Source organism: Bombina bombina, chromosome 4 (assembly GCF_027579735.1).
Source record: "Bombina bombina isolate aBomBom1 chromosome 4, aBomBom1.pri, whole genome shotgun sequence".
NCBI classification, from domain to species: Eukaryota; Metazoa; Chordata; class Amphibia; order Anura; family Bombinatoridae; genus Bombina; species Bombina bombina.
This window is the reverse complement of record NC_069502.1, coordinates 879,260,449-879,285,495: the sequence shown is the minus strand read 5'-3', so window position 1 is coordinate 879,285,495 and position 25,047 is coordinate 879,260,449. Positions and strand designations below refer to the sequence as shown.

At 41.7% G+C, this 25,047-nt stretch overlaps 1 protein-coding gene across 1 annotated transcript in view; it reads right to left on the bottom strand.

Annotated features, from left to right (window-relative positions):
• Positions 1-25,047, bottom strand: part of LOC128657412 (zinc finger protein OZF-like) — a 174,088-nt gene that overhangs the window by 100,130 nt on the left and 48,911 nt on the right. Inside the window, exons 4-5 of the mRNA XM_053711752.1 lie at positions 5,815-5,922; positions 5,390-5,494 (exon numbers count right to left, since the gene is read on the bottom strand). Coding sequence (XP_053567727.1) covers positions 5,390-5,494; positions 5,815-5,922 — 213 coding nt within the window. The remainder of the gene's footprint in view (positions 1-5,389; positions 5,495-5,814; positions 5,923-25,047) is intronic.

Genomic DNA, 25,047 nt, shown 5'->3' with positions numbered 1-25,047 from the left:
TAGGACTAGTTGTGTATAATTTGACAAGGTGAAGTTTGTATTCACAACTATTTCAAGGATTTGAAGTATGGATGAGTGGTGAATGGATGTTGGATGGTCAATATTTCTTATAAGGAAATGTTATATCATTATCAATTGTGTTAAATAAATGGTTCATTTTGAATTAATATAAAAGTGGATGTTTTTTCTGTTCTCATATAAATTGGATTGGTGCAAGATAGAAATTTAGGACTTACATAAAGGTAGAGGTTTTTTAAATACCCACAGCTTTTTAGCGCCATCTAATCACTAAAATAAATGATATTCCTAGAAAACCCTGTATATAGCGGTGCTCTAGGGTCTATTTAAATATTGTGTGCAACGCTCCATATGAACTGTAGCGGCTAAGTTATTTCACTGCTAAGTCTATCTAGTATAGGGCTACATGAGTTAGACGATAATACTCTGAGATTGCGGCCGCTGACCTGGTAGTATATCACTATAGATGTTAGGCATGTAAATTATAAAAGAATTAGCTACAACACCGAGACAAGTCTTGAGTGAGTATATATGAGGCTTCAGGACTCAATTGCCAAACACACCTATCTATGATAAATATTATGCAGGGCCTAACGCCAGGACCAAAACATACCTCGCATGGAAAGACTATGGCAGTAAGATATTGCTATGTACACTGCTACCTCTCTGAATAGTGTATGCAAGCTACAATAATAAAACAGGGTTGTATAGGTTATTAAACCTAGGCTAGCTAGCTATATGAATATTCCTCAGTTGAAGGCATCGGGGGCTTAAACAGGTTACATAAGACCATGTGATCTATATATGATTTACTTCAAATTTACCAAGGTCCAGTATTGAGATGCCATGTTATAACTATAAACTAACTGCCATGAAACATCAAAAGAGCTGTATTAAAACTTACAGCAGTTCAATATGTAGTATTGTCTGTCCTGTTTAAAACCCTTAAATTCACAAGAATACTATTGGGTTGAGGAAAAGTGTACACTGGGGGAGATAACATATTGAGACAAAACTCCAGACTATAATATGAACAATAATGTAGCAAGCAGAACAATATAAGGAACAACATAGGACTATTAAAGTTACAAAGGTGGGTGAATCCACTAGGCTTAATACATGGGGTTAAGAGGAGATAAGTATAAAAATGACAACAACTGTGTAAAATTGGGTATGTAATATCAAGTGTGTATTGAACAAAGAACCCAAGAGGTGTGATGAGTTTGTGTAAGTTATAAGAGCCTGTGGAGCTGTAGTAGGAGCCCAACTTACATTATAGACTTATGACCAAATAATAGAGTACTCAGAGCTTCTACTTCAAATGCTAATGTTAGTGAGTGAGGAGGGGACCTATGAAGTAGACAGAGGAGTAGTTTCACCCTAGGTTAAGTTAAGGACAATACACAGCCACAGGTCTTGATTTTAAGGATAGCTATATTTGGCAAGAGCACTTTTAAACCGCCTGATAGCTATATACTAGGCCCTTAGGTTATATTTTCCTCACGCTATCAGAAGGTGAGGAAAGCCTCTTTGTAATATAGAACTTAAATATGACTTGAGTGTTTTGTCATAACAGGAAGTAGGAATACGAATATATCTGATAAAGGGTATAATGTAGTTTACTGGGCGGTCCAGACCATGAGGGGCTTGAATGGCAGGGGCTAATCATTTACCCTCTATGTAGAAGCGTGTCCAGAAGCCATACATATATAGTGGGAGCTTTATAAGGGAGATTCTCTATATTTATAGTGTAGGAACTAGATGTCACACATATAGAGATTTTACAAACGACTAAAGCTTTAACATATACTGGATTACTATAAATAAGGTAGACCATGAGATATAGTACCATTACATATCCATGAGTAATAACAGTAATCTGGCTAGTAGTTAGTTTGCATTTAGGTGGGGTAGTTGTCAGTGCCTAGCTTGTCAATACAGGCTAATTGTTAAAATAAAACATGTTCAGCTGCCTCAGAGATTGCTTGATATCTAAGACTGCCATGACAAAAAAAAACTACTCATCTAAGTAGATAATTCCAAACAGACACACAGCATATGTCACAGCAAGAGAGAGGTAATGTGTATATTATCATTTAAAATGTGAAGGTTGGAATAAAATTAAAGGAAAGCACTCCAAACAGGTAACAACTGGCTAGGGGACCAACCTGTCTAATTATTGTCTAAAAGGCTGGGAGACCTATCAACTGTGTCTTTTATCCAACTCCCGTAGATGGCAGTCTGAGAGGAGCATTTGTTGGGAGCAACATAGCAAAGCTGACTGTAGTGTGATAAACAGTCCGGCAGTGTTGGGGTCCCTCAAGTGAGCAATGCATATCTGTCAAACGAACAGCAAGCCTCCCGGGTCAAAAGGGCCTTTCAGCAGCCTGGTGAGATGTACTATATTAATCCAAGGAAACCCAGATAATAGATCGCTTGACTGAGACTCGTGATCTGAAGGAGAGCTATCGGTAATGTGCTTCAGAACATTGAAGGCTGTGTAGATTGTCGTCCCTAGGTTACTGTCTCTATGTATTCCCTTCAACTTTACTTGCGATACCTCCAGTTGAACAGCGCAATGCTGTACAGGACCTGCGTGGATGTTAGACGGTTGTAGGGCACTGTACTGCTCACAAGTATCATCATCGCGGGTATGGGGCTCCCTTTTTTCATCTTGCTCGCCTCCACTACAACCCGAGGCTCTCCTCCGCTACAGTACGGCGTGTCTGGCTCGCATAGCTCGATAACTTGCTCCATCTCCTCTGCTAGCAGTGTGCTCGTTTGCAAGTCCACAGTAGTTCTCAGCACATTAATAAGGGTTTGCCGATGTAAAGCCAGGAAAATGGCAGGGATGACTCTGTTGTAGCTACTATCTGCTATCTTGGCTGCTTTACCCTTCCCCGCAAGAAGCCATCCGCCACTGGTGTAGGAAGTCTTACTTTCGGCTAAAGTAGGTATGTGCTGTAATAGCTGGGCATTACCTTCTAAGGAGACCTGTTGGTGCACGCCTGTATACGGGCAATTCAAACTGTGGTCACCGTCGGGTCTCTGCGATGTGTTCCAGAAAGAGCTGGATGGCGAGTCAGTCAGTCACTCTCTGTAACCTCCTTGTGCTGGGACTGCTATCTTCTCCTGTGGGAGACCGGTCGGAAATAAGTTCAGCCTGTAGTAGAAGGAAGTGGGTGTCAAGCTTTTCCCCCAAACGCTGGAGCATTAGCAGTAACTTCGCCATTTTAGGTTTGTATTGGCAGTAGAAAGGAGCAGCTAATCGACCGGATAATGCGCTTTATATGCAGTCATTCAGAGTGATGATGCAGGGTATAGGAATAGGATTGTTCCTTAATGGAATTACTGCAGCTCGTAACCCATGCTATTGTACAGTTCCCCAGACGGTGATGTGTAGTGCCGCGTGGATGTCCTCCGACAGAGAAGTTAGACCTCCCGTGGATTACTGTGCCCTCAACTTTCTCTTGATTCACGGACTAGTGTTATCTCTTCAGCACATTAATCTCTGAAGCACTTTGTGGAGATTTATGTGAATAAAGGCTATTATAAAATATATGGAGCCAGGAGCTCCAGCAACACACGTCCTGTTCCCTTGTAGGCTAGCTCCGCCCCCCGACTGTGCACATTTTGTTATTGGAAGTAAATTGGAAAGTTGTTAAAAATTGCTGCCCTATCTGAATCATGAAAGGTTAATTTTGATTGAGTGTCCCTTTAAAGGGACACTAAACCCAAATTTTTTCTTTCATGATTCAGATAGAGCATGAAATTTAAAGCAACTTTCTATTTTACTCCTATTATCAAATTTTATTCGTTCTCTTGCTATCTTTATTTAAAAAGCAGGAATGTGATGCCGGCCCATTTTATGTTGAGAACCTGGGTTATCATTGCGTATTGGTGGGTAAATGTAATTCTCCAATAAGTAAGCGTTATCCATGGTGCTGAACTTAAAATGGGCTGGCTGCTAAGATTTACATTCCTGCTTTTAAAATAAAGATAGCAAGAGAACAAAGAAAAATTGATAATATGAGTAAATTAGAAAGTTGCTTAAAAGTTCATGCTCTATCTGAATCATGAAATAAAAAAATTGGGTTCAGTGTCCCTTTAAGGTTATGGACTCTCACAACCATTAGAAAGAAAATGTGTTTTACTGTGTATTTACTGTAACTATTTTACATTCCAATGTTTTCAACATAGGAAAAAAATGTTCTATGTATTTTTTAATAGATATTCCTAAATATATCTGTATGTACCTATTCTTGTACATGTATATATATTTACAAGAGGCTACGTAAGTATATTCTCTTATTTTTTCTTCCTTCTTTAAAATAAATAAATATATATGACTCGAAACATTGCTATTTTATTCCCATGTTGCTTGAATAAATTTAAATATATTTTAAAACAGTGCTGTTTTTTGGATGTATATATCATGAGGTTGGCAGGCCTCTCTGGCGTACGTGCACTTATCACTATGAAAAAATATAAGTCTATACACTTGGAAGTGATTTCTAATCAAGGTGCTGGACTTACCTTATCTGTTTGTATATATATATATATATAAAATTAGCCGGTAGCCCAGCACTCCAACCTCCAATGTGTGTTTACTACCTGGGTGCAGTCCTCCAGGGTATATATAGAAACTTTCTCGGGGGGAGGGCACTCACAGGAATTTTTTCATTTTAAACAAGCTGGTTGGGAGAACGGCTTGCATGCCGTTATGAGCGATGATGATCGCTACAGATTTATAACATTTTTTTCTTGATAAAGGCCCAGGCTGGGGCCGAAACGTCGGCAATCAACTTGTATATATAACTTTTTGGAAATAAAGATTTTTTTGTTTTAAAATGAAAAAATTCCTGTGAGTGCCCCCCCCCCCCCCCAGAGAAAGTCTCTCTCTCTATATATATATATATACTGTATGTATGTATGTATGTTAGAAATATATATATATATATATATATATATATATATATATATAGCGGGAGAGTATAGATGTTAGGTTGTTTTTAAGTTTGTGGCTCCTTTAAAGTCTATAGGGAGAATAAGATAACGTGGTCGTAATATCCGAAGTCCTGTAGTTAGCGCATGTCGGGATTCGCTCGCATGCACAAACAACTTAAAATTGTAATATACTCGCTATCCCACTCATGTTAAAATCTTACTTTCAGTGTTAATAGCGCTCTAACAAAAGTGTTAATTACCACTCCACTTGTAATCTAGCCCAATATAAGTGCACATTCACCTATGACCCAAGAATTTCAGACACACTGTACATACACACACTCACTGTATTCCTGAGACACAACATATGTGCACAATCACCTGTAACCTGCATCCCTCTCAAACAACACACGTGCACACTCACCTGAGCTGATACTGTCACTGGTTTCCTCATCTGGGGCTCCCAGCTGTTGCCTCACACACAGATCTTCTGTTATCTCAAATTTGACTATTTCCGCCTTATCTTTGTCTGTACAAATAAAGCAGATTCAGTTTTTATATCCAATAATCTAGTTTTTATAACTTTACTATAAAACAGTTTGTGTATTTCCCAGACAGAAAATAGCACCAAATACACACACACTGGTACCTTCCTTCTTTTACTTTTATAGCTTAAGGCCTTTATTCTGGGCTGTCATCTGCTATATATTCCAGTATAAAAATACAACATGTACTAAATAAGGGTTAAACTCATTGTGTTATCTGCGCTTATAAACCAGACAGTAAACTACAAGGGAGAGCAGTAACTGTGTGCACTTCCCCGGCAGACTCTCACGTATTACTACTCACCGGCAGGGAGGGACCAATGTATTTCAGTCTGATGACTATTCATGTCATCCGTCTCATACTCTTCCTTCACATTTAATAGCACAGTGCCCAGGTTTTCCTCTAGACGCCCTGTAATTACAGCAGGAAGTTACCTGGAAGCACATGGATTTATTATACAAAGAAACTTTTAACACAATTTTGATTACATTTTATTTCGGAAGCTTCTTTGAGAAAAACATTGTATAAGATTGTTCTGAGTATCAGCACACACAGCTTGTTTATGTGACTCACACCCAGTACTACTGCAGCTGTAGTGCTATAATTATACCTGTGTATTAGCACACACAGCTTGTCTATGTGAGCTCAGACCCAGTACTACTGCAGCTGTAGTGCTATAATTATACTGTGTATCAGCACACACAGCTTGTCTATGTGACTCAGACCCAGTACTACTGCAGCTTTAGTGCTATAATTATACTGTGTATCAGCACACACAGCTTGTCTATGTGACACAGACCTAGTACTACTGCAGCTGTAGTGCTATAATTATACCTGTGTATCAGCACACACAGCTTGTCTATGTGACTCAGACCCAGTACTACTGCAGCTGTAGTGCTATAATTATACTGTGTATCAGCACACGCAGCTTGTCTATGTGACTCAGACCCAGTACTACTGCAGCTGTAGTGCTATAATTATACTGTGTATCAGCACACACAGCTTGTCTATGTGACACAGACCTAGTACTACTGCAGCTGTAGTGCTATAATTATACCTGTGTATCAGCACACACAGCTTGTCTATGTGACTCACACCCAGTACTACTGAAGCTGTAGTGCTATAATTATACCTATGTATCAGCACACACAGCTTGTTTATGTGACTCACACCCAGTACTACTGCAGCTGTAGTGCTATAATTATACCTGTGTATCAGCACACACAGCTTGTCTATGTGACTCACACCCAGTACTACTGAAGCTGTAGTGCTATAATTATACCTATGTATCAGCACATACAGCTTGTCTATGTGACTCACACCCAGTACTACTGCAGCTGTAGTGCTATAATTATACATGTGTATCAGCACACACAGCTTGTCTATGTGAGCTCAGACCCAGTACTACTGCAGCTGTAGTGCTATAATTATACCGTGTATCAGAACACACAGCTTGTCTATGTAACTCACACCCAGTACTACTGCAGCTGTAGTGCTATAATTATACTGTGTATCAGCACACACAGCTTGTCTATGTGACTCACACCCAGTACTACTGCAGCTGTAGTGCTATAATTATACCTGTGTATCAGCACACACAGCTTGTCTATGTGACTCACACCCAGTACTACTGCAGCTGTAGTGCTATAATTATACTGTGTATCAGCACACACAGCATGTCTATGTGACTCACACCCAGTACTACTGCAGCTGTAGTGCTATAATTATACCTGTGTATCAGCACACACAGCTTGTCTATGTGACTCACACCCAGTACTACTGCAGCTGTAGTGCTATAATTATACTGTGTATCAGCACACACAGCTTGTCTATGTGACTCACACCCAGTACTACTGCAGCTGTAGTGCTATAATTATACCTGTGTATCAGCACACACAGCTTGTCTATGTGACTCACACCCAGTACTACTGCAGCTGTAGTGCTATAATTATACCTGTGTATCAGCACACACAGCTTGTCAATGTGACTCACACTCAGTACTACTGCAGCTGTAGTGCTATAATTATACCTGTGTATCAGCACACACAGCTTGTCTATGTGACTCACACTCAGTACTACTGCAGCTGTAGTGCTATAATTATACCTGTGTATCAGCACACATAGCTTGTCTATATGAGATCAGATCCAGTACTACTGCAGCTGTAGTGCTATAATTATACTGTGTATCAGCACACACAGCTTGTCTATGTGAGATCAGACCCAGTACTACTGCAGCTGTAGTGCTATAATTATACCTGTGTATCAGCACACACAGCTTGTCTATGTGACTCAGACCCAGTACTACTGCAGCTGTAGTGATATAATTATACAGGTCTGGTTAAACTGATTAATTTCAGATTGCTTGGCTTTGCTGCAACACAAGCGGACAGCTCCACCTACTGGCTATTTTAATAAATGCACTGCTTCTCAATGCTTTTCAACAGCAGTCACATGACTGGAAAAAAAGGTTGTTATTCTGAAACGGTGTAAATTGAACCGTTGTAAAACAAGGGCCACCTGTACCTGTGTATCAGCACACACAGCTTGTCTATGTGACACAAACCCAGTACTACTGCAGCTGTAGTGCTATAATTATACCTGTGTATCAGCACACACAGCTTGTCTATGTGACTCACACTCAGTACTACTGCAGCTGTAGTGCTATAATTATACCTGTGTATCAGCACACACAGCTTGTCTATGTGACTCACACCCAGTACTACTGCAGCTGTAGTGCTATAATTATACCTGTGTATCAGCACACACAGCTTATCTATATGACTCAGACCCAGTACTACTGTAGCTGTAGTGCTATAATTACACCTGTGTACCAGCACACGCAGCTTGTTAATGTGACTCATACCCAATACTACTGCAGCTGTAGTGCTATAAATTATACTGTGTATCAGCACACACAGCTTGTCTATGTCAGCTCAGACCCAGTACTACTGCAGCTGTAGTGCTATAATTATACTGTGTATCACACACACAGATTGTCTATGTGACTCACACCCAATACTACTGCAGCTGTAGTGCTATAATTATACTGTGTATCAGCACACACAACTAGTCTATGTGACTCAGACAAAGTACTACTGCAGCTGTAGTGCTATAATTATACTGTGTATCAGCACACACAGCTTGTCAATGTGACGCACACCCAGTACTACTGCAGCTGTAATGCTATAATTATACTGTGTATCAGCACACACAGCTTGTCTATGTGACACAGACCCAGTACTACTGCAGCTGTAGTGCTATAATTAAACCTGTGTATCGGCACACACAGCTTGTCAATGTGACTCACACCCAGTACTACAGCAGCTGTAGTGCTATAATTATACCTGTGTATCAGCACACACAGCTTGTCTATGTGACTCACACCCAGTACTACTGCAGCTGTAGTGCTAAACTATACCTGTGTATCAGCACACACAGCTTTTCTATGTGACTCTATGTCACTCAGACCCAGTACTATTGCAGTGCTATAATTATACCTGTGTATCAGGACACACACAGCTTGTCTATGTGACTCTATGTGACTCAGACCCATTACTACTGTAGTGCTATAATTATAACTGTGTATCAGCACACACAGCTTGTCTATTTGACACAGACCCAGTACTACTGCAGCTGTAGTGCTATAATTAAATCTGTGTATCAGCACACACAGCTTCTCAATGTGACTCACACCCAGTACTACTGCAGCTGTAGTGCTATAATTATATTGTGTATCAGCACACACAGCTTGTCTATGTGACTCACACCCAGTACTACTGCAGATGTAGTGCTATAACTATACCTGTGTATCAGCACACACAGCTTGTCTATGTGACTCAATGTGACTCAGACCCAGTACTACTGCAGCTGTAGTGCTATAATTATACCTGTGTATCAGCACACACAGCTTGTCAATGTGACTCACACCCAGTACTACTGCAGCTGTAGTGCTATAACTATACCTGTGTATCAGCACACACAGCTTGTCTATGTGACTCCATGTGACTCCGACCCAGTACTATTGCAGTGCTATAATTATACATGTGTATCAGCACATACAGCTTGTCTATGTGACTCAGACCCAGTACTACTGCAGCTGTAGTGCTATAATTATACCCCTGTATCAGCACACACAGCTTGTTTATGTGACTCAGACTCAGTACTACTGCATCTGTAGTGCTATAATTATACTGTGTATCAGCACACACAGCTTGTCTATGTGACTCAGACCCAGTACTACTGCAGCTGTAGTGCTATAATTATACTGTGTATCAGCACACACAGCTTGTCTATGTGACTCAGACCCAGTAGTACTGCATCTGTAGTGCTATAATTATACTGTGTATCAGCACACACAGCTTGTCTATGTGACTCAGACCCAGTATTACTGCAGCTGTAGTGCTATAATTATACCTGTGTATCAGCACACACAGGTTGTCAATGTGACTCAGACCCAGTACTACTGCAGCGCTATAATTATACCTGTGTATCAGCACATACAGCTTGTCTATGTGACTCAGACCTAGTACTACTGCAGCTGTAGTACTATAATTATACCTGTGTATCAGCACACACAGCTTGTCTATGTGACTCACACCCAGTACTACTGCAGCTGTAGTGCTATAATTATACCTGTGTATCAGCAAACACAGCTTGTCTATGTGACTCAGACCTAGTACTACTGCAGCTGTAGTGCTACAATTATACCTGTGTATCAGCACACACAGCTTGTCTATGTGAGATCAGACCCAGTACTACTGTAGCTGTAGTGTTATAATTATACCTGTGTATCAGCACACACAGCTTGTATATGTGACTCAGACCCAGTAATACTGCAGCTGTAGTGCTATAATTATACCTGTGTATCAGCACACACAGCTTGTCTATGTGACTCAGATTCAGTACTACTGCAGCTGTAATGCTATAATTATACCTGTGTATCAGCACACACAGCTTGTCTATGTGACACAGACCCAGTACTACTGCAGCTGTAGTGCTATAATTATACCTGTGTATCAGCACACACAGCTTGTCTATGTGAGCTCAGACTCAGTACTACTGCAGCTGTAGTGCTATAATTATACCTGTGTATCAGCACACAAAGCTTGTCTATGTGAGCTCAGACTCAGTACTACTGCAGCTGTAGTGCTATAATTATACTGTGTATCAGCACACACAGCTTGTTTATGTGACTCACACCCAGTACTACTGCAGCTGTAGTGCTATAATTATACTGTGTACCAGCACACACAGCTTGTCTATGTGACTCAGACCCAGTAATACTGCAGCTGTAGTGCTATAATTATACCTGTGTATCAGCACACACAGCTTGTCTATGTGACTCAGACCCAGTACTACTGCAGCTGTAGTGCTATAATTATACCTGTGTATCAGCACACACAGCTTGTCTATGTGACTCACACCCAGTACTACTGCAGCTGTAGTGCTATAATTATACCTGTGTATTAGCACACACAGCTTGTCTATGTGACTCAGAGCCAGTACTACTGCAGCTGTAGTGCTATAATTATACCTGTGTATTAGCACACACAGTTTGTCTATGTGACTCAGACCCAGTACTACTGCAGCTGTAGTGCTATAATTATACCTGTGTATCAGCATACACAGTTTGTCTATGTGACACAGACACAGTAGTACTGCAGCTGTAGTGCTATAATTATACTGTGAATCAGCACACACAGCTTGTCTATGTGACTCACACCCAGTACTACTGCAGCTGTAGTGCTATAATTATACTGTGTATCAGCACACACAACTTGTCTATGTGACTCACACCCAGTACTACTGCAGCTGTAGTGCTATAATTATACCTGTGTATCAGCACACACAGCTTGTCTATGTGACTCACACCCAGTACTACTGCAGCTTAGTGCTATAATTATACCTGTGTATCAGCACACACAGCTTGTCTATGTGACTCAGACCCAGTACTACTGCAGCTGTAGTGCTATAATTATACCTGTGTATCAGCACATACAGCTTGTCTATGTGACACAGACCCAGTACTACTGCAGCTGTAGTGCTATAATTATACTGTGTATCAGCACACACAGCGTGTCTATGTGACTCACACCCAGTACTACTGCAGCTGTAGTGCTATAATTATACCTGTGTATTAGCACACACAGCTTGTCTATATGACTCACACCCAGTACTACTGCAGCTGTAGTGCTATAATTATACCTGTGTATTAGCACAAACAGATTGTCTATGTGACTCACACCCAGTACTACTGCAGCTGTAGTGCTATAATTATACCTGTGTATTAGCATACATAGCTTGTCTATGTGAATCAGACCCAGTACTACTGAAGCTGTAGTGCTATAATTATACATGTGTATCAGCATACACAGCTTGTCTATGTGACACAGACACAGTAGTACTGCAGCTGTAGTGCTATAATTATACTGTGTATCAGCACACACAGCTTGTCTATGTGACTCACACCCAGTACTACTGCAGCTGTAGTGCTATAATTATACTGTGTATCAGCACACACAACTTGTCTATGTGACTCACACCCAGTACTACTGCAGCTGTAGTGCTATAATTATACCTGTGTATCAGCACACACAGCTTGTCTATGTGACTCACACCCAGTACTACTGCAGCTGTAGTGCTATAATTATACCTGTGTATCAGCACACACAGCTTGTCTATGTGACTCAGACCCAGTACTACTGCAGCTGTAGTGCTATAATTATACCTGTGTATCAGCACATACAGCTTGTCTATGTGACACAGACCCAGTACTACTGCAGCTGTAGTGCTATAATTATACTGTGTATCAGCACACACAGCGTGTCTATGTGACTCACACCCAGTACTACTGCAGCTGTAGTGCTATAATTATACCTGTGTATTAGCACACACAGCTTGTCTATGTGACTCACACCCAGTACTACTGCAGCTGTAGTGCTATAATTATACCTGTGTATTAGCACAAACAGATTGTCTATGTGACTCACACCCAGTACTACTGCAGCTGTAGTGCTATAATTATACCTGTGTATTAGCATACTTAACTTGTCTATGTGAGCTCAGATTCAGTACTACAAACACAGCACACACCTCAGTCTGTATTCTGCTGAAATCCAGGCCAGGTTTGTCTTTGCACAGGGGCCCAACGTAAGACCCAATTACCTCAGTTTATCAAGCCCAGTTGAAGAAAAACGCACCTGACCTTCTCAGATGCAGTTTAGGATCAACTCACATAACTATGCCAGACGCAGCCTTACAACCATGAGCACCAATAAAATATAAAATAGAACGGCCTATCACAAGGGTCGGTAAACTATCCACTAAGGGGTCAGAATGCAAGGTCAGTGGCAGATTTTAACCCCTTGAGTGCCAAGGTTTGAGGCATTATTTTCTATAGGTACAGGTCTCATATTGTTTATGTGCCATATCATAAAGAAGATTTTGTGCAACAAATAAAATGAAGAGCATTAAGATATAGAATTACTAGTAAAACATACAGCTTGTCTATGTGACTCACACCCAGTACTACTACAGCTGTAGTGCTATAATTATACCTGTGTATTAGCATACACAGCTTGTCTATGTGAGCTCAGATTTAGTACTACTGTAGTGCTATAATTATACTGTGTATCAGCACATACAGCTTGTTTATGCGACTCACACCCAGTACTACTGCAGCTGTAGTGCTATAATTATACTGTGTATCAGCACACACAGCTTGTCTATGTGACTCAGACCCAGTACTACTGCAGTTGTAGTGCTATAATTATACCTATGTATCAGCACACACAGCTTGTCTATGTGAGCTCAGATTTAGTACTACTGTAGTGCTATAATTATACTGTGTATCAGCACATACAGCTTGTTTATGCGACTCACACCCAGTACTACTGCAGCTGTAGTGCTATAATTATACTGTGTATCAGCACACACAGCTTGTCTGTGTGACACAGACCCAGTACTACTGCAGCTGTAGTGCTATAATTATACTGTGTATCAGCACACACAGCTTGTCTATGTGACTCACACCCAGTACTACTGCAGCTGTAGTGCTATAATTATACTGTGTATCAGCACACACAGCTTGTCTATGTGACTCACACCCAGTACTACTGCAGCTGTAGTGCTATAATTATACTGTGTATCAGCACACACAGCTTGTCTGTGTGACTCACACCCAGTACTACTGCAGCTGTAGTGCTATAATTATACTGTGTATCAGCACACACAGCTTGTCTATGTGACACAGACCCAGTACTACTGCAGCTGTAGTGCTATAATTATACCTGTGTATCAGCACACACAGCTTGTCTGTGTGACACAGACCCAGTACTACTGCAGCTGTAGTGCTATAATTATACCTGTGTATCAGCACACACAGCTTGTCTGTGTGACACAGACCCAGTACTACTGCAGCTGTAGTGCTATAATTATACCTGTGTATCAGCACACACAGCTTGTCTATGTGAGATCAGACCCAGTAGTACTGCAGCTGTAGTGCTATAATTATACCTGTGTATCAGCACACACAGCTTGTCTATGTGACATCAGACCCAGTACTACTGCAGCTGTAGTGCTATAATTATACCTGTATATCAGCACACACAGCTTGTCTATGTGACACAGACCCAGTACTACTGCAGCTGTAGTGCTATAATTATACCTGTGTATCAGCACACACAGCTTGTCTATGTGACTCACACCCAGTACTACTACAGCTGTAGTGCTATAATTATACCTGTGTATCAGCACACACAGCTTGTCTATGTGACTCACACCCAGTACTACTGCAGCTGTAGTGCTATAATTATACCTGTGTATTAGCACACACAGCTTGTCTATGTGACTCACACCCAGTACTACTGCAGCTGTAGTGCTATAATTATACCTGTGTATCAGCACACACAGCTTGTCTATGTGACTCACACCCAGTACTACTACAGCTGTAGTGCTATAATTATACCTGTGTATCAGCACACACAGCTTGTCTATGTGACTCACACCCAGTACTACTACAGCTGTAGTGCTATAATTATACCTGTGTATTAGCATACACAGCTTGTCTATGTGAGCTCAGATTTAGTACTACTGTAGTGCTATAATTATACTGTGTATCAGCACATACAGCTTGTTTATGCGACTCACACCCAGTACTACTGCAGCTGTAGTGCTATAATTATACTGTGTATCAGCACACACAGCTTGTCTATGTGACTCACACCCAGTACTACTGCAGCTGTAGTGCTATAATTATACCTGTGTATCAGCACACACAGCTTGTCTATGTGACTCAGACCCAGTACTACTGCAGTTGTAGTGCTATAATTATACCTATGTATCAGCACACACAGCTTGTCTATGTGAGCTCAGATTTAGTGCTACTGTAGTGCTATAATTATACTGTGTATCAGCACATACAGCTTGTTTATGCGACTCACACCCAGTACTACTGCAGCTGTAGTGCTATAATTATACTGTGTATCAGCACACACAGCTTGTCTGTGTGACACAGACCCAGTACTACTGCAGCTGTAGTGCTATAATTATACTGTGTATCAGCACACACAGCTTGTCTATGTGACTCACACCCAGTACTACTGCAGCTGTAGTGCTATAATTATACTGTGTATCAGCACACACAGCTTGTCTATGTGACTCACACCCAGTACTACTGCAGCTGTAGTGCTATAATTATACTGTGTATCAGCACACACAGCTTGTCTATGTGACACAGACCCAGTACTACTGCAGCTGTAGTGCTATAATTATACCTGTGTATCAGCACACACAGCTTGTCTGTGTGACACAGACCCAGTACTACTGCAGCTGTAGTGCTATAATTATACCTGTGTATCAGCACACACAGCTTGTCTGTGTCACACAGACCCAGTACTACTGCAGCTGTAGTGCTATAATTATACCTGTGTATCAGCACACACAGCTTGTCTATGTGAGATCAGACCCAGTAGTACTGCAGCTGTAGTGCTATAATTATACCTGTATATCAGCACACACAGCTTGTCTATGTGACACAGACCCAGTACTACTGCAGCTGTAGTGCTATAATTATACCTGTGTATCAGCACACACAGCTTGTCTATGTGACTCACACCCAGTACTACTACAGCTGTAGTGCTATAATTATACCTGTGTATCAGCACACACAGCTTGTCTATGTGACTCACACCCAGTACTACTGCAGCTGTAGTGCTATAATTATACCTGTGTATTAGCACACACAGCTTGTCTATGTGACTCACACCCAGTACTACTGCAGCTGTAGTGCTATAATTATACCTGTGTATCAGCACACGCAGCTTGTCTATGTGACTCACACCCAGTACTACTACAGCTGTAGTGCTATAATTATACCTGTGTATCAGCACACACAGCTTGTCTATGTGACTCACACCCAGTACTACTGCAGCTGTAGTGCTATAATTATACCTGTGTATTAGCACACACAGCTTGTCTATGTGACTCACACCCAGTACTACTGCAGCTGTAGTGCTATAATTATACTGTGTATCAGCACACACAGCTAGTCTATGTGACTCAGACCCAGTACTACTGCAGCTGTAGTGCTATAATTATACTGTGTATCAGCACACACAGCTTGTCTATGTGACTCAGACCCAGCACTACTGCAGCTGTAGTGCTATAATTATATCGGTGTATCAGCACACACAGCTTGTCTATGTGACTCACACCCAGTACTACTACAGCTGTAGTGCTATAATTATACCTGTGTATTAGCATACACAGCTTGTCTATGTGAGCTCAGATTTAGTACTACTGTAGTGCTATAATTATACTGTGTATCAGCACATACAGCTTGTTTATGCGACTCACACCCAGTACTACTGCAGCTGTAGTGCTATAATTATACTGTGTATCAGCACACACAGCTTGTCTATGTGACTCACACCCAGTACTACTGCAGCTGTAGTGCTATAATTATACGTGTGTATCAGCACACACAGCTTGTCTATGTGACTCAGACCCAGTACTACTGCAGTTGTAGTGCTATAATTATACCTATGTATCAGCACACACAGCTTGTCTATGTGAGCTCAGATTTAGTACTACTGTAGTGCTATAATTATACTGTGTATCAGCACATACAGCTTGTTTATGCGACTCACACCCAGTACTACTGCAGCTGTAGTGTTATAATTATACTGTGTATCAGCACACACAGCTTGTCTATGTGACTCACACCCAGTACTACTACAGCTGTAGTGCTATAATTATACCTGTGTATCAGCACACACAGCTTGTCTATGTGACTCACACCCAGTACTACTGCAGCTGTAGTGCTATAATTATACCTGTGTATTAGCACACACAGCTTGTCTATGTGACTCACACCCAGTACTACTGCAGCTGTAGTGCTATAATTATACTGTGTATCAGCACACACAGCTTGTCTATGTGACTCAGACCCAGTAATACTGCAGCTGTAGTGCTATAATTATACTGTGTATCAGCACACACAGCTAGTCTATGTGACTCAGACCCAGTACTACTGCAGCTGTAGTGCTATAATTATACTGTGTATCAGCACACACAGCTTGTCTATGTGACTCAGACCCAGCACTACTGCAGCTGTAGTGCTATAATTATATCGGTGTATCAGCACACACAGCTTGTCTATGTGACTCACACCCAGTACTACTGCAGCTGTAGTGCTATAATTATACCTGTGTATCAGCACACACAGCTTGTCTATGTGACTCACACCCAGTACTACTACAGCTGTAGTGCTATAATTATACCTGTGTATTAGCACATACAGCTTGTTTATGCGACTCACACCCAGTACTACTGCAGCTGTAGTGCTATAATTATACTGTGTATCAGCACACACAGCTTGTCTATGTGACTCACACCCAGTACTACTGCAGCTGTAGTGCTATAATTATACGTGTGTATCAGCACACACAGCTTGTCTATGTGACTCAGACCCAGTACTACTGCAGTTGTAGTGCTATAATTATACCTATGTATCAGCACACACAGCTTGTCTATGTGAGCTCAGATTTAGTACTACTGTAGTGCTATAATTATACTGTGTATCAGCACATACAGCTTGTTTATGCGACTCACACCCAGTACTACTGCAGCTGTAGTGTTATAATTATACTGTGTATCAGCACACACAGCTTGTCTGTGTGACACAGACCCAGTACTACTGCAGCTGTAGTGCTATAATTATACTGTGTATCAGCACACACAGCTTGTCTGTGTGACACAGACCCAGTACTACTGCAGCTGTAGTGCTATAATTATACCTGTGTATCAGCACACACAGCTTGTCTGTGTGACACAGACCCAGTACTACTGCAGCTGTAGTGCTATAATTATACCTGTGTATCAGCACACACAGCTTGTCTATGTGAGATCAGACCCAGTAGTACTGCAGCTGTAGTGCTATAATTATACCTGTGTATCAGCACACACAGCTTGTCTATGTGACATCAGACCCAGTACTACTGCAGCTGTAGTGCTATAATTATACCTGTATATCAGCACACACAGCTTGTCTATGTGACACAGACCCAGTACTACTGCAGCTGTAGTGCTATAATTATACCTGTGTATCAGCACACACAGCTTGTCTATGTGACTCACACCCAGTACTACTACAGCTGTAGTGCTATAATTATACCTGTGTATCAGCACACACAGCTTGTCTATGTGACTCACACCCAGTACTACTGCAGCTGTAGTGCTATAATTATACCTGTGTATTAGCACACACAGCTTGTCTATGTGACTCACACCCAGTACTACTGCAGCTGTAGTGCTATAATTATACCTGTGTATCAGCACACACAGCTTGTCTATGTGACTCACACCCAGTACTACTACAGCTGTAGTGCTATAATTATACCTGTGTATCAGCACACACAGCTTGTCTATGTGACTCAGACCCAGCACTACTGCAGCTGTAGTGCTATAATTATATCGGTGTATCAGCACACACAGCTTGTCTATGTGACTCACACCCAGTACTACTGCAGCTGTAGTGCTATAATTATACCTGTGTATCAGCACACACAGCTTGTCTATGTGACTCACACCCAGTACTACTACAGCTGTAGTGCTATAATTATACCTGTGTATTAGCATACACAGCTTGTCTATGTGAGCTCAGATTTAGTACTACTGTAGTGCTATAATTATTCTGTGTATCAGCACATACAGCTTGTTTATGCGACTCACACCCAGTACTACTGCAGCTGTAGTGCTATAATTATACTGTGTATCAGCACACACAGCTTGTCTATGTGACTCACACCCAGTACTACTGCAGCTGTAGTGCTATAATTATACCTGTGTATCAGCACACACAGCTTGTCTATGTGACTCAGACCCAGTACTACTGCAGTTGTAGTGCTATAATTATACCTATGTATCAGCACACACAGCTTGTCTATGTGAGCTCAGATTTAGTACTACTGTAGTGCTATAATTATACTGTGTATCAGCACATACAGCTTGTTTATGCGACTCACACCCAGTACTACTGCAGCTGTAGTGCTATAATTATACTGTGTATCAGCACACACAGCTTGTCTGTGTGACACAGACCCAGTACTACTGCAGCTGTAGTGCTATAATTATACTGTGTATCAGCACACACAGCTTGTCTATGTGACTCACACCCAGTACTACTGCAGCTGTAGTGCTATAATTATACTGTGTATCAGCACACACAGCTTGTCTATGTGACTCACACCCAGTACTACTGCAGCTGTAGTGCTATAATTATACTGTGTATCAGCACACACAGCTTGTCTATGTGACACAGACCCAGTACTACTGCAGCTGTAGTGCTATAATTATACCTGTGTATCAGCACACACAGCTTGTCTGTGTGACACAGACCCAGTACTACTGCAGCTGTAGTGCTATAATTATACCTGTGTATCAGCACACACAGCTTGTCTGTGTGACACAGACCCAGTACTACTGCAGCTGTAGTGCTATAATTATACCTGTGTATCAGCACACACAGCTTGTCTATGTGAGATCAGACCCAGTAGTACTGCAGCTGTAGTGCTATAATTATACCTGTGTATCAGCACACACAGCTTGTCTATGTGACATCAGACCCAGTACTACTGCAGCTGTAGTGCTATAATTATACCTGTATATCAGCACACACAGCTTGTCTATGTGACACAGACCCAGTACTACTGCAGCTGTAGTGCTATAATTATACCTGTGTATCAGCACACACAGCTTGTCTATGTGACTCACACCCAGTACTACTACAGCTGTAGTGCTATAATTATACCTGTGTATCAGCACACACAGCTTGTCTATGTGACTCACACCCAGTACTACTGCAGCTGTAGTGCTATAATTATACCTGTGTATTAGCACACACAGCTTGTCTATGTGACTCACACCCAGTACTACTGCAGCTGTAGTGCTATAATTATACCTGTGTATCAGCACACACAGCTTGTCTATGTGACTCACACCCAGTACTACTACAGCTGTAGTGCTATAATTATACCTGTGTATCAGCACACACAGCGTGTCTATGTGACTCACACCCAGTACTACTACAGCTGTAGTGCTATAATTATACTGTGTATCAGCACACACAGCTTGTCTATGTGACTCACACCCAGTACTACTGCAGCTGTAGTGCTATAATTATACCTGTGTATTAGCACACACAGCTTGTCTATGTGACTCACACCCAGTACTACTGCAGCTGTAGTGCTATAATTATACTGTGTATCAGCACACACAGCTAGTCTATGTGACTCAGACCCAGTACTACTGCAGCTGTAGTGCTATAATTATACTGTGTATCAGCACACACAGCTTGTCTATGTGACTCAGACCCAGCACTACTGCAGCTGTAGTGCTATAATTATATCGGTGTATCAGCACACACAGCTTGTCTATGTGACTCAGACCCAGTACTACTGCAGCTGTAGTGCTATAATTATACCTGTGTATCAGCACACACAGCTTGTCTATGTGACTCAGACCCAGTACTACTGCAGCTGTAGTGCTATAATTATACCTGTGTATCAGCACACACAGCTTGTCTATGTGACTCACACACATTACTACTGCAGCTGTAGTGCTATAATTATATCTGTGTATCAGCACACACAGCGTGTCTATGTGACTCAGACCCAGTACTACTGCAGCTGTAGTGCTATAATTATACCTGTGTATCAGCACACACAGCTTGTCTATGTGACTCACACCCAGTACTACTGCAGCTGTAGTGCTATAATTATATTTGTGTATCAGCACACACAGCGTGTCTATGTGACTCAGACCCAGTACTACTGCAGCTGTAGTGCTATAATTATACTGTGTATCTGCACACACAGCTTGTCTATGTGACTCAGACCCAGCACTACTGCAGCTGTAGTGCTATAATTATATCTGTGTATCAGCACACACAGCTTGTCTATGTGACTCAGACCCAGTACTACTGCAGCTGTAGTGCTATAATTATACTGTGTATCAGCACACACAGCTTGTCTATGTGACTCAGACCCAGTACTACTGCAGCTGTAGTGCTATAATTATACCTGTGTATCAGCACACACAGCTTGTCTATGTGACTCAGACCCAGTACTACTGCAGCTGTAGTGCTATAATTATACCTGTGTATCAGCACACACAGCTTGTCTATGTGACTCACACCCAGTACTACTGCAGCTGTAGTGCTATAATTATACCTGTGTATCAGCACACACAGCTTGTCTATGTGACTCAGACCCAGAACTACTGCAGCTGTAGTGCTATAATTATACCTGTGTATCAGCACAAACAGCTTGTCTATGTGACTCACACCCAGTACTACTGCAGCTGTAGTGCTATAATTATACCTGTGTATTAGCACACACAGCTTGTCTATGTGACTCACACCCAGTACTACTGCAGCTGTAGTGCTATAATTATACTGTGTATCAGCACACACAGCTAGTCTATGTGACTCAGACCCAGTACTACTGCAGCTGTAGTGCTATAATTATACTGTGTATCAGCACACACAGCTTGTCTATGTGACTCAGACCCAGCACTACTGCAGCTGTAGTGCTATAATTATATCGGTGTATCAGCACACACAGCTTGTCTATGTGACTCAGACCCAGTACTACTGCAGCTGTAGTGCTATAATTATACCTGTGTATCAGCACACACAGCTTGTCTATGTGACTCAGACCCAGTACTACTGCAGCTGTAGTGCTATAATTATACCTGTGTATCAGCACACACAGCTTGTCTATGTGACTCACACACAGTACTACTGCAGCTGTAGTGCTATAATTATATCTGTGTATCAGCACACACAGCGTGTCTATGTGACTCAGACCCAGTACTACTGCAGCTGTAGTGCTATAATTATACCTGTGTATCAGCACACACAGCTTGTCTATGTGACTCACACCCAGTACTACTGCAGCTGTAGTGCTATAATTATATTTGTGTATCAGCACACACAGCGTGTCTATGTGACTCAGACCCAGTACTACTGCAGCTATAGTGCTATAATTATACTGTGTATCTGCACACACAGCTTGTCTATGTGACTCAGACCCAGCACTACTGCAGCTGTAGTGCTATAATTATATCTGTGTATCAGCACACACAGCTTGTCTATGTGACTCAGACCCAGTACTACTGCAGCTGTAGTGCTATAATTATACTGTGTATCAGCACACACAGCTTGTCTATGTGACTCAGACCCAGTACTACTGCAGCTGTAGTGCTATAATTATACCTGTGTATCAGCACACACAGCTTGTCTATGTGACTCACACCCAGTACTACTGCAGCTGTAGTGCTATAATTATACTGTGTATCAGCACACACAGCTTGTCTATGTGACTCACACCCAGTACTACTGCAGCTGTAGTGCTATAATTATACTGTGTATCAGCACACACAGCTTGTCTATGTGACACAGACCCAGTACTACTGCAGCTGTAGTGCTATAATTATACCTGTGTATCAGCACACACAGCTTGTCTGTGTGACACAGACCCAGTACTACTGCAGCTGTAGTGCTATAATTATACCTGTGTATCAGCACACACAGCTTGTCTGTGTGACACAGACCCAGTACTACTGCAGCTGTAGTGCTATAATTATACCTGTGTATCAGCACACACAGCTTGTCTATGTGAGATCAGACCCAGTAGTACTGCAGCTGTAGTGCTATAATTATACCTGTATATCAGCACACACAGCTTGTCTATGTGACACAGACCCAGTACTACTGCAGCTGTAGTGCTATAATTATACCTGTGTATCAGCACACACAGCTTGTCTATGTGACTCACACCCAGTACTACTACAGCTGTAGTGCTATAATTATACCTGTGTATCAGCACACACAGCTTGTCTATGTGACTCACACCCAGTACTACTGCAGCTGTAGTGCTATAATTATACCTGTGTATTAGCACACACAGCTTGTCTATGTGACTCACACCCAGTACTACTGCAGCTGTAGTGCTATAATTATACCTGTGTATCAGCACACACAGCTTGTCTATGTGACTCACACCCAGTACTACTACAGCTGTAGTGCTATAATTATACCTGTGTATCAGCACACACAGCTTGTCTATGTGACTCACACCCAGTACTACTGCAGCTGTAGTGCTATAATTATACCTGTGTATTAGCACACACAGCTTGTCTATGTGACTCACACCCAGTACTACTGCAGCTGTAGTGCTATAATTATACTGTGTATCAGCACACACAGCTAGTCTATGTGACTCAGACCCAGTACTACTGCAGCTGTAGTGCTATAATTATACTGTGTATCAGCACACACAGCTTGTCTATGTGACTCAGACCCAGCACTACTGCAGCTGTAGTGCTATAATTATATCGGTGTATCAGCACACACAGCTTGTCTATGTGACTCACACCCAGTACTACTGCAGCTGTAGTGCTATAATTATACCTGTGTATCAGCACACACAGCTTGTCTATGTGACTCACACCCAGTACTACTACAGCTGTAGTGCTATAATTATACCTGTGTATTAGCATACACAGCTTGTCTATGTGAGCTCAGATTTAGTACTACTGTAGTGCTATAATTATACTGTGTATCAGCACATACAGCTTGTTTATGCGACTCACACCCAGTACTACTGCAGCTGTAGTGCTATAATTATACTGTGTATCAGCACACACAGCTTGTCTATGTGACTCACACCCAGTACTACTGCAGCTGTAGTGCTATAATTATACCTGTGTATCAGCACACACAGCTTGTCTATGTGACTCAGACCCAGTACTACTGCAGTTGTAGTGCTATAATTATACCTATGTATCAGCACACACAGCTTGTCTATGTGAGCTCAGATTTAGTACTACTGTAGTGCTATAATTATACTGTGTATCAGCACATACAGCTTGTTTATGCGACTCACACCCAGTACTACTGCAGCTGTAGTGCTATAATTATACTGTGTATCAGCACACACAGCTTGTCTGTGTGACACAGACCCAGTACTACTGCAGCTGTAGTGCTATAATTATACTGTGTATCAGCACACACAGCTTGTCTATGTGACTCACACCCAGTACTACTGCAGCTGTAGTGCTATAATTATACTGTGTATCAGCACACACAGCTTGTCTATGTGACTCACACCCAGTACTACTGCAGCTGTAGTGCTATAATTATACTGTGTATCAGCACACACAGCTTGTCTATGTGACACAGACCCAGTACTACTGCAGCTGTAGTGCTATAATTATACCTGTGTATCAGCACACACAGCTTGTCTGTGTGACACAGACCCAGTACTACTGCAGCTGTAGTGCTATAATTATACCTGTGTATCAGCACACACAGCTTGTCTGTGTGACACAGACCCAGTACTACTGCAGCTGTAGTGCTATAATTATACCTGTGTATCAGCACACACAGCTTGTCTATGTGAGATCAGACCCAGTAGTACTGCAGCTGTAGTGCTATAATTATACCTGTGTATCAGCACACACAGCTTGTCTATGTGACATCAGACCCAGTACTACTGCAGCTGTAGTGCTATAATTATACCTGTATATCAGCACACACAGCTTGTCTATGTGACACAGACCCAGTACTACTGCAGCTGTAGTGCTATAATTATACCTGTGTATCAGCACACACAGCTTGTCTATGTGACTCACACCCAGTACTACTGCAGCTGTAGTGCTATAATTATACCTGTGTATTAGCACACACAGCTTGTCTATGTGACTCACACCCAGTACTACTGCAGCTGTAGTGCTATAATTATACTGTGTATCAGCACACACAGCTAGTCTATGTGACTCAGACCCAGTACTACTGCAGCTGTAGTGCTATAATTATACTGTGTATCAGCACACACAGCTTGTCTATGTGACTCAGACCCAGCACTACTGCAGCTGTAGTGCTATAATTATATCGGTGTATCAGCACACACAGCTTGTCTATGTGACTCACACCCAGTACTACTGCAGCTGTAGTGCTATAATTATACCTGTGTA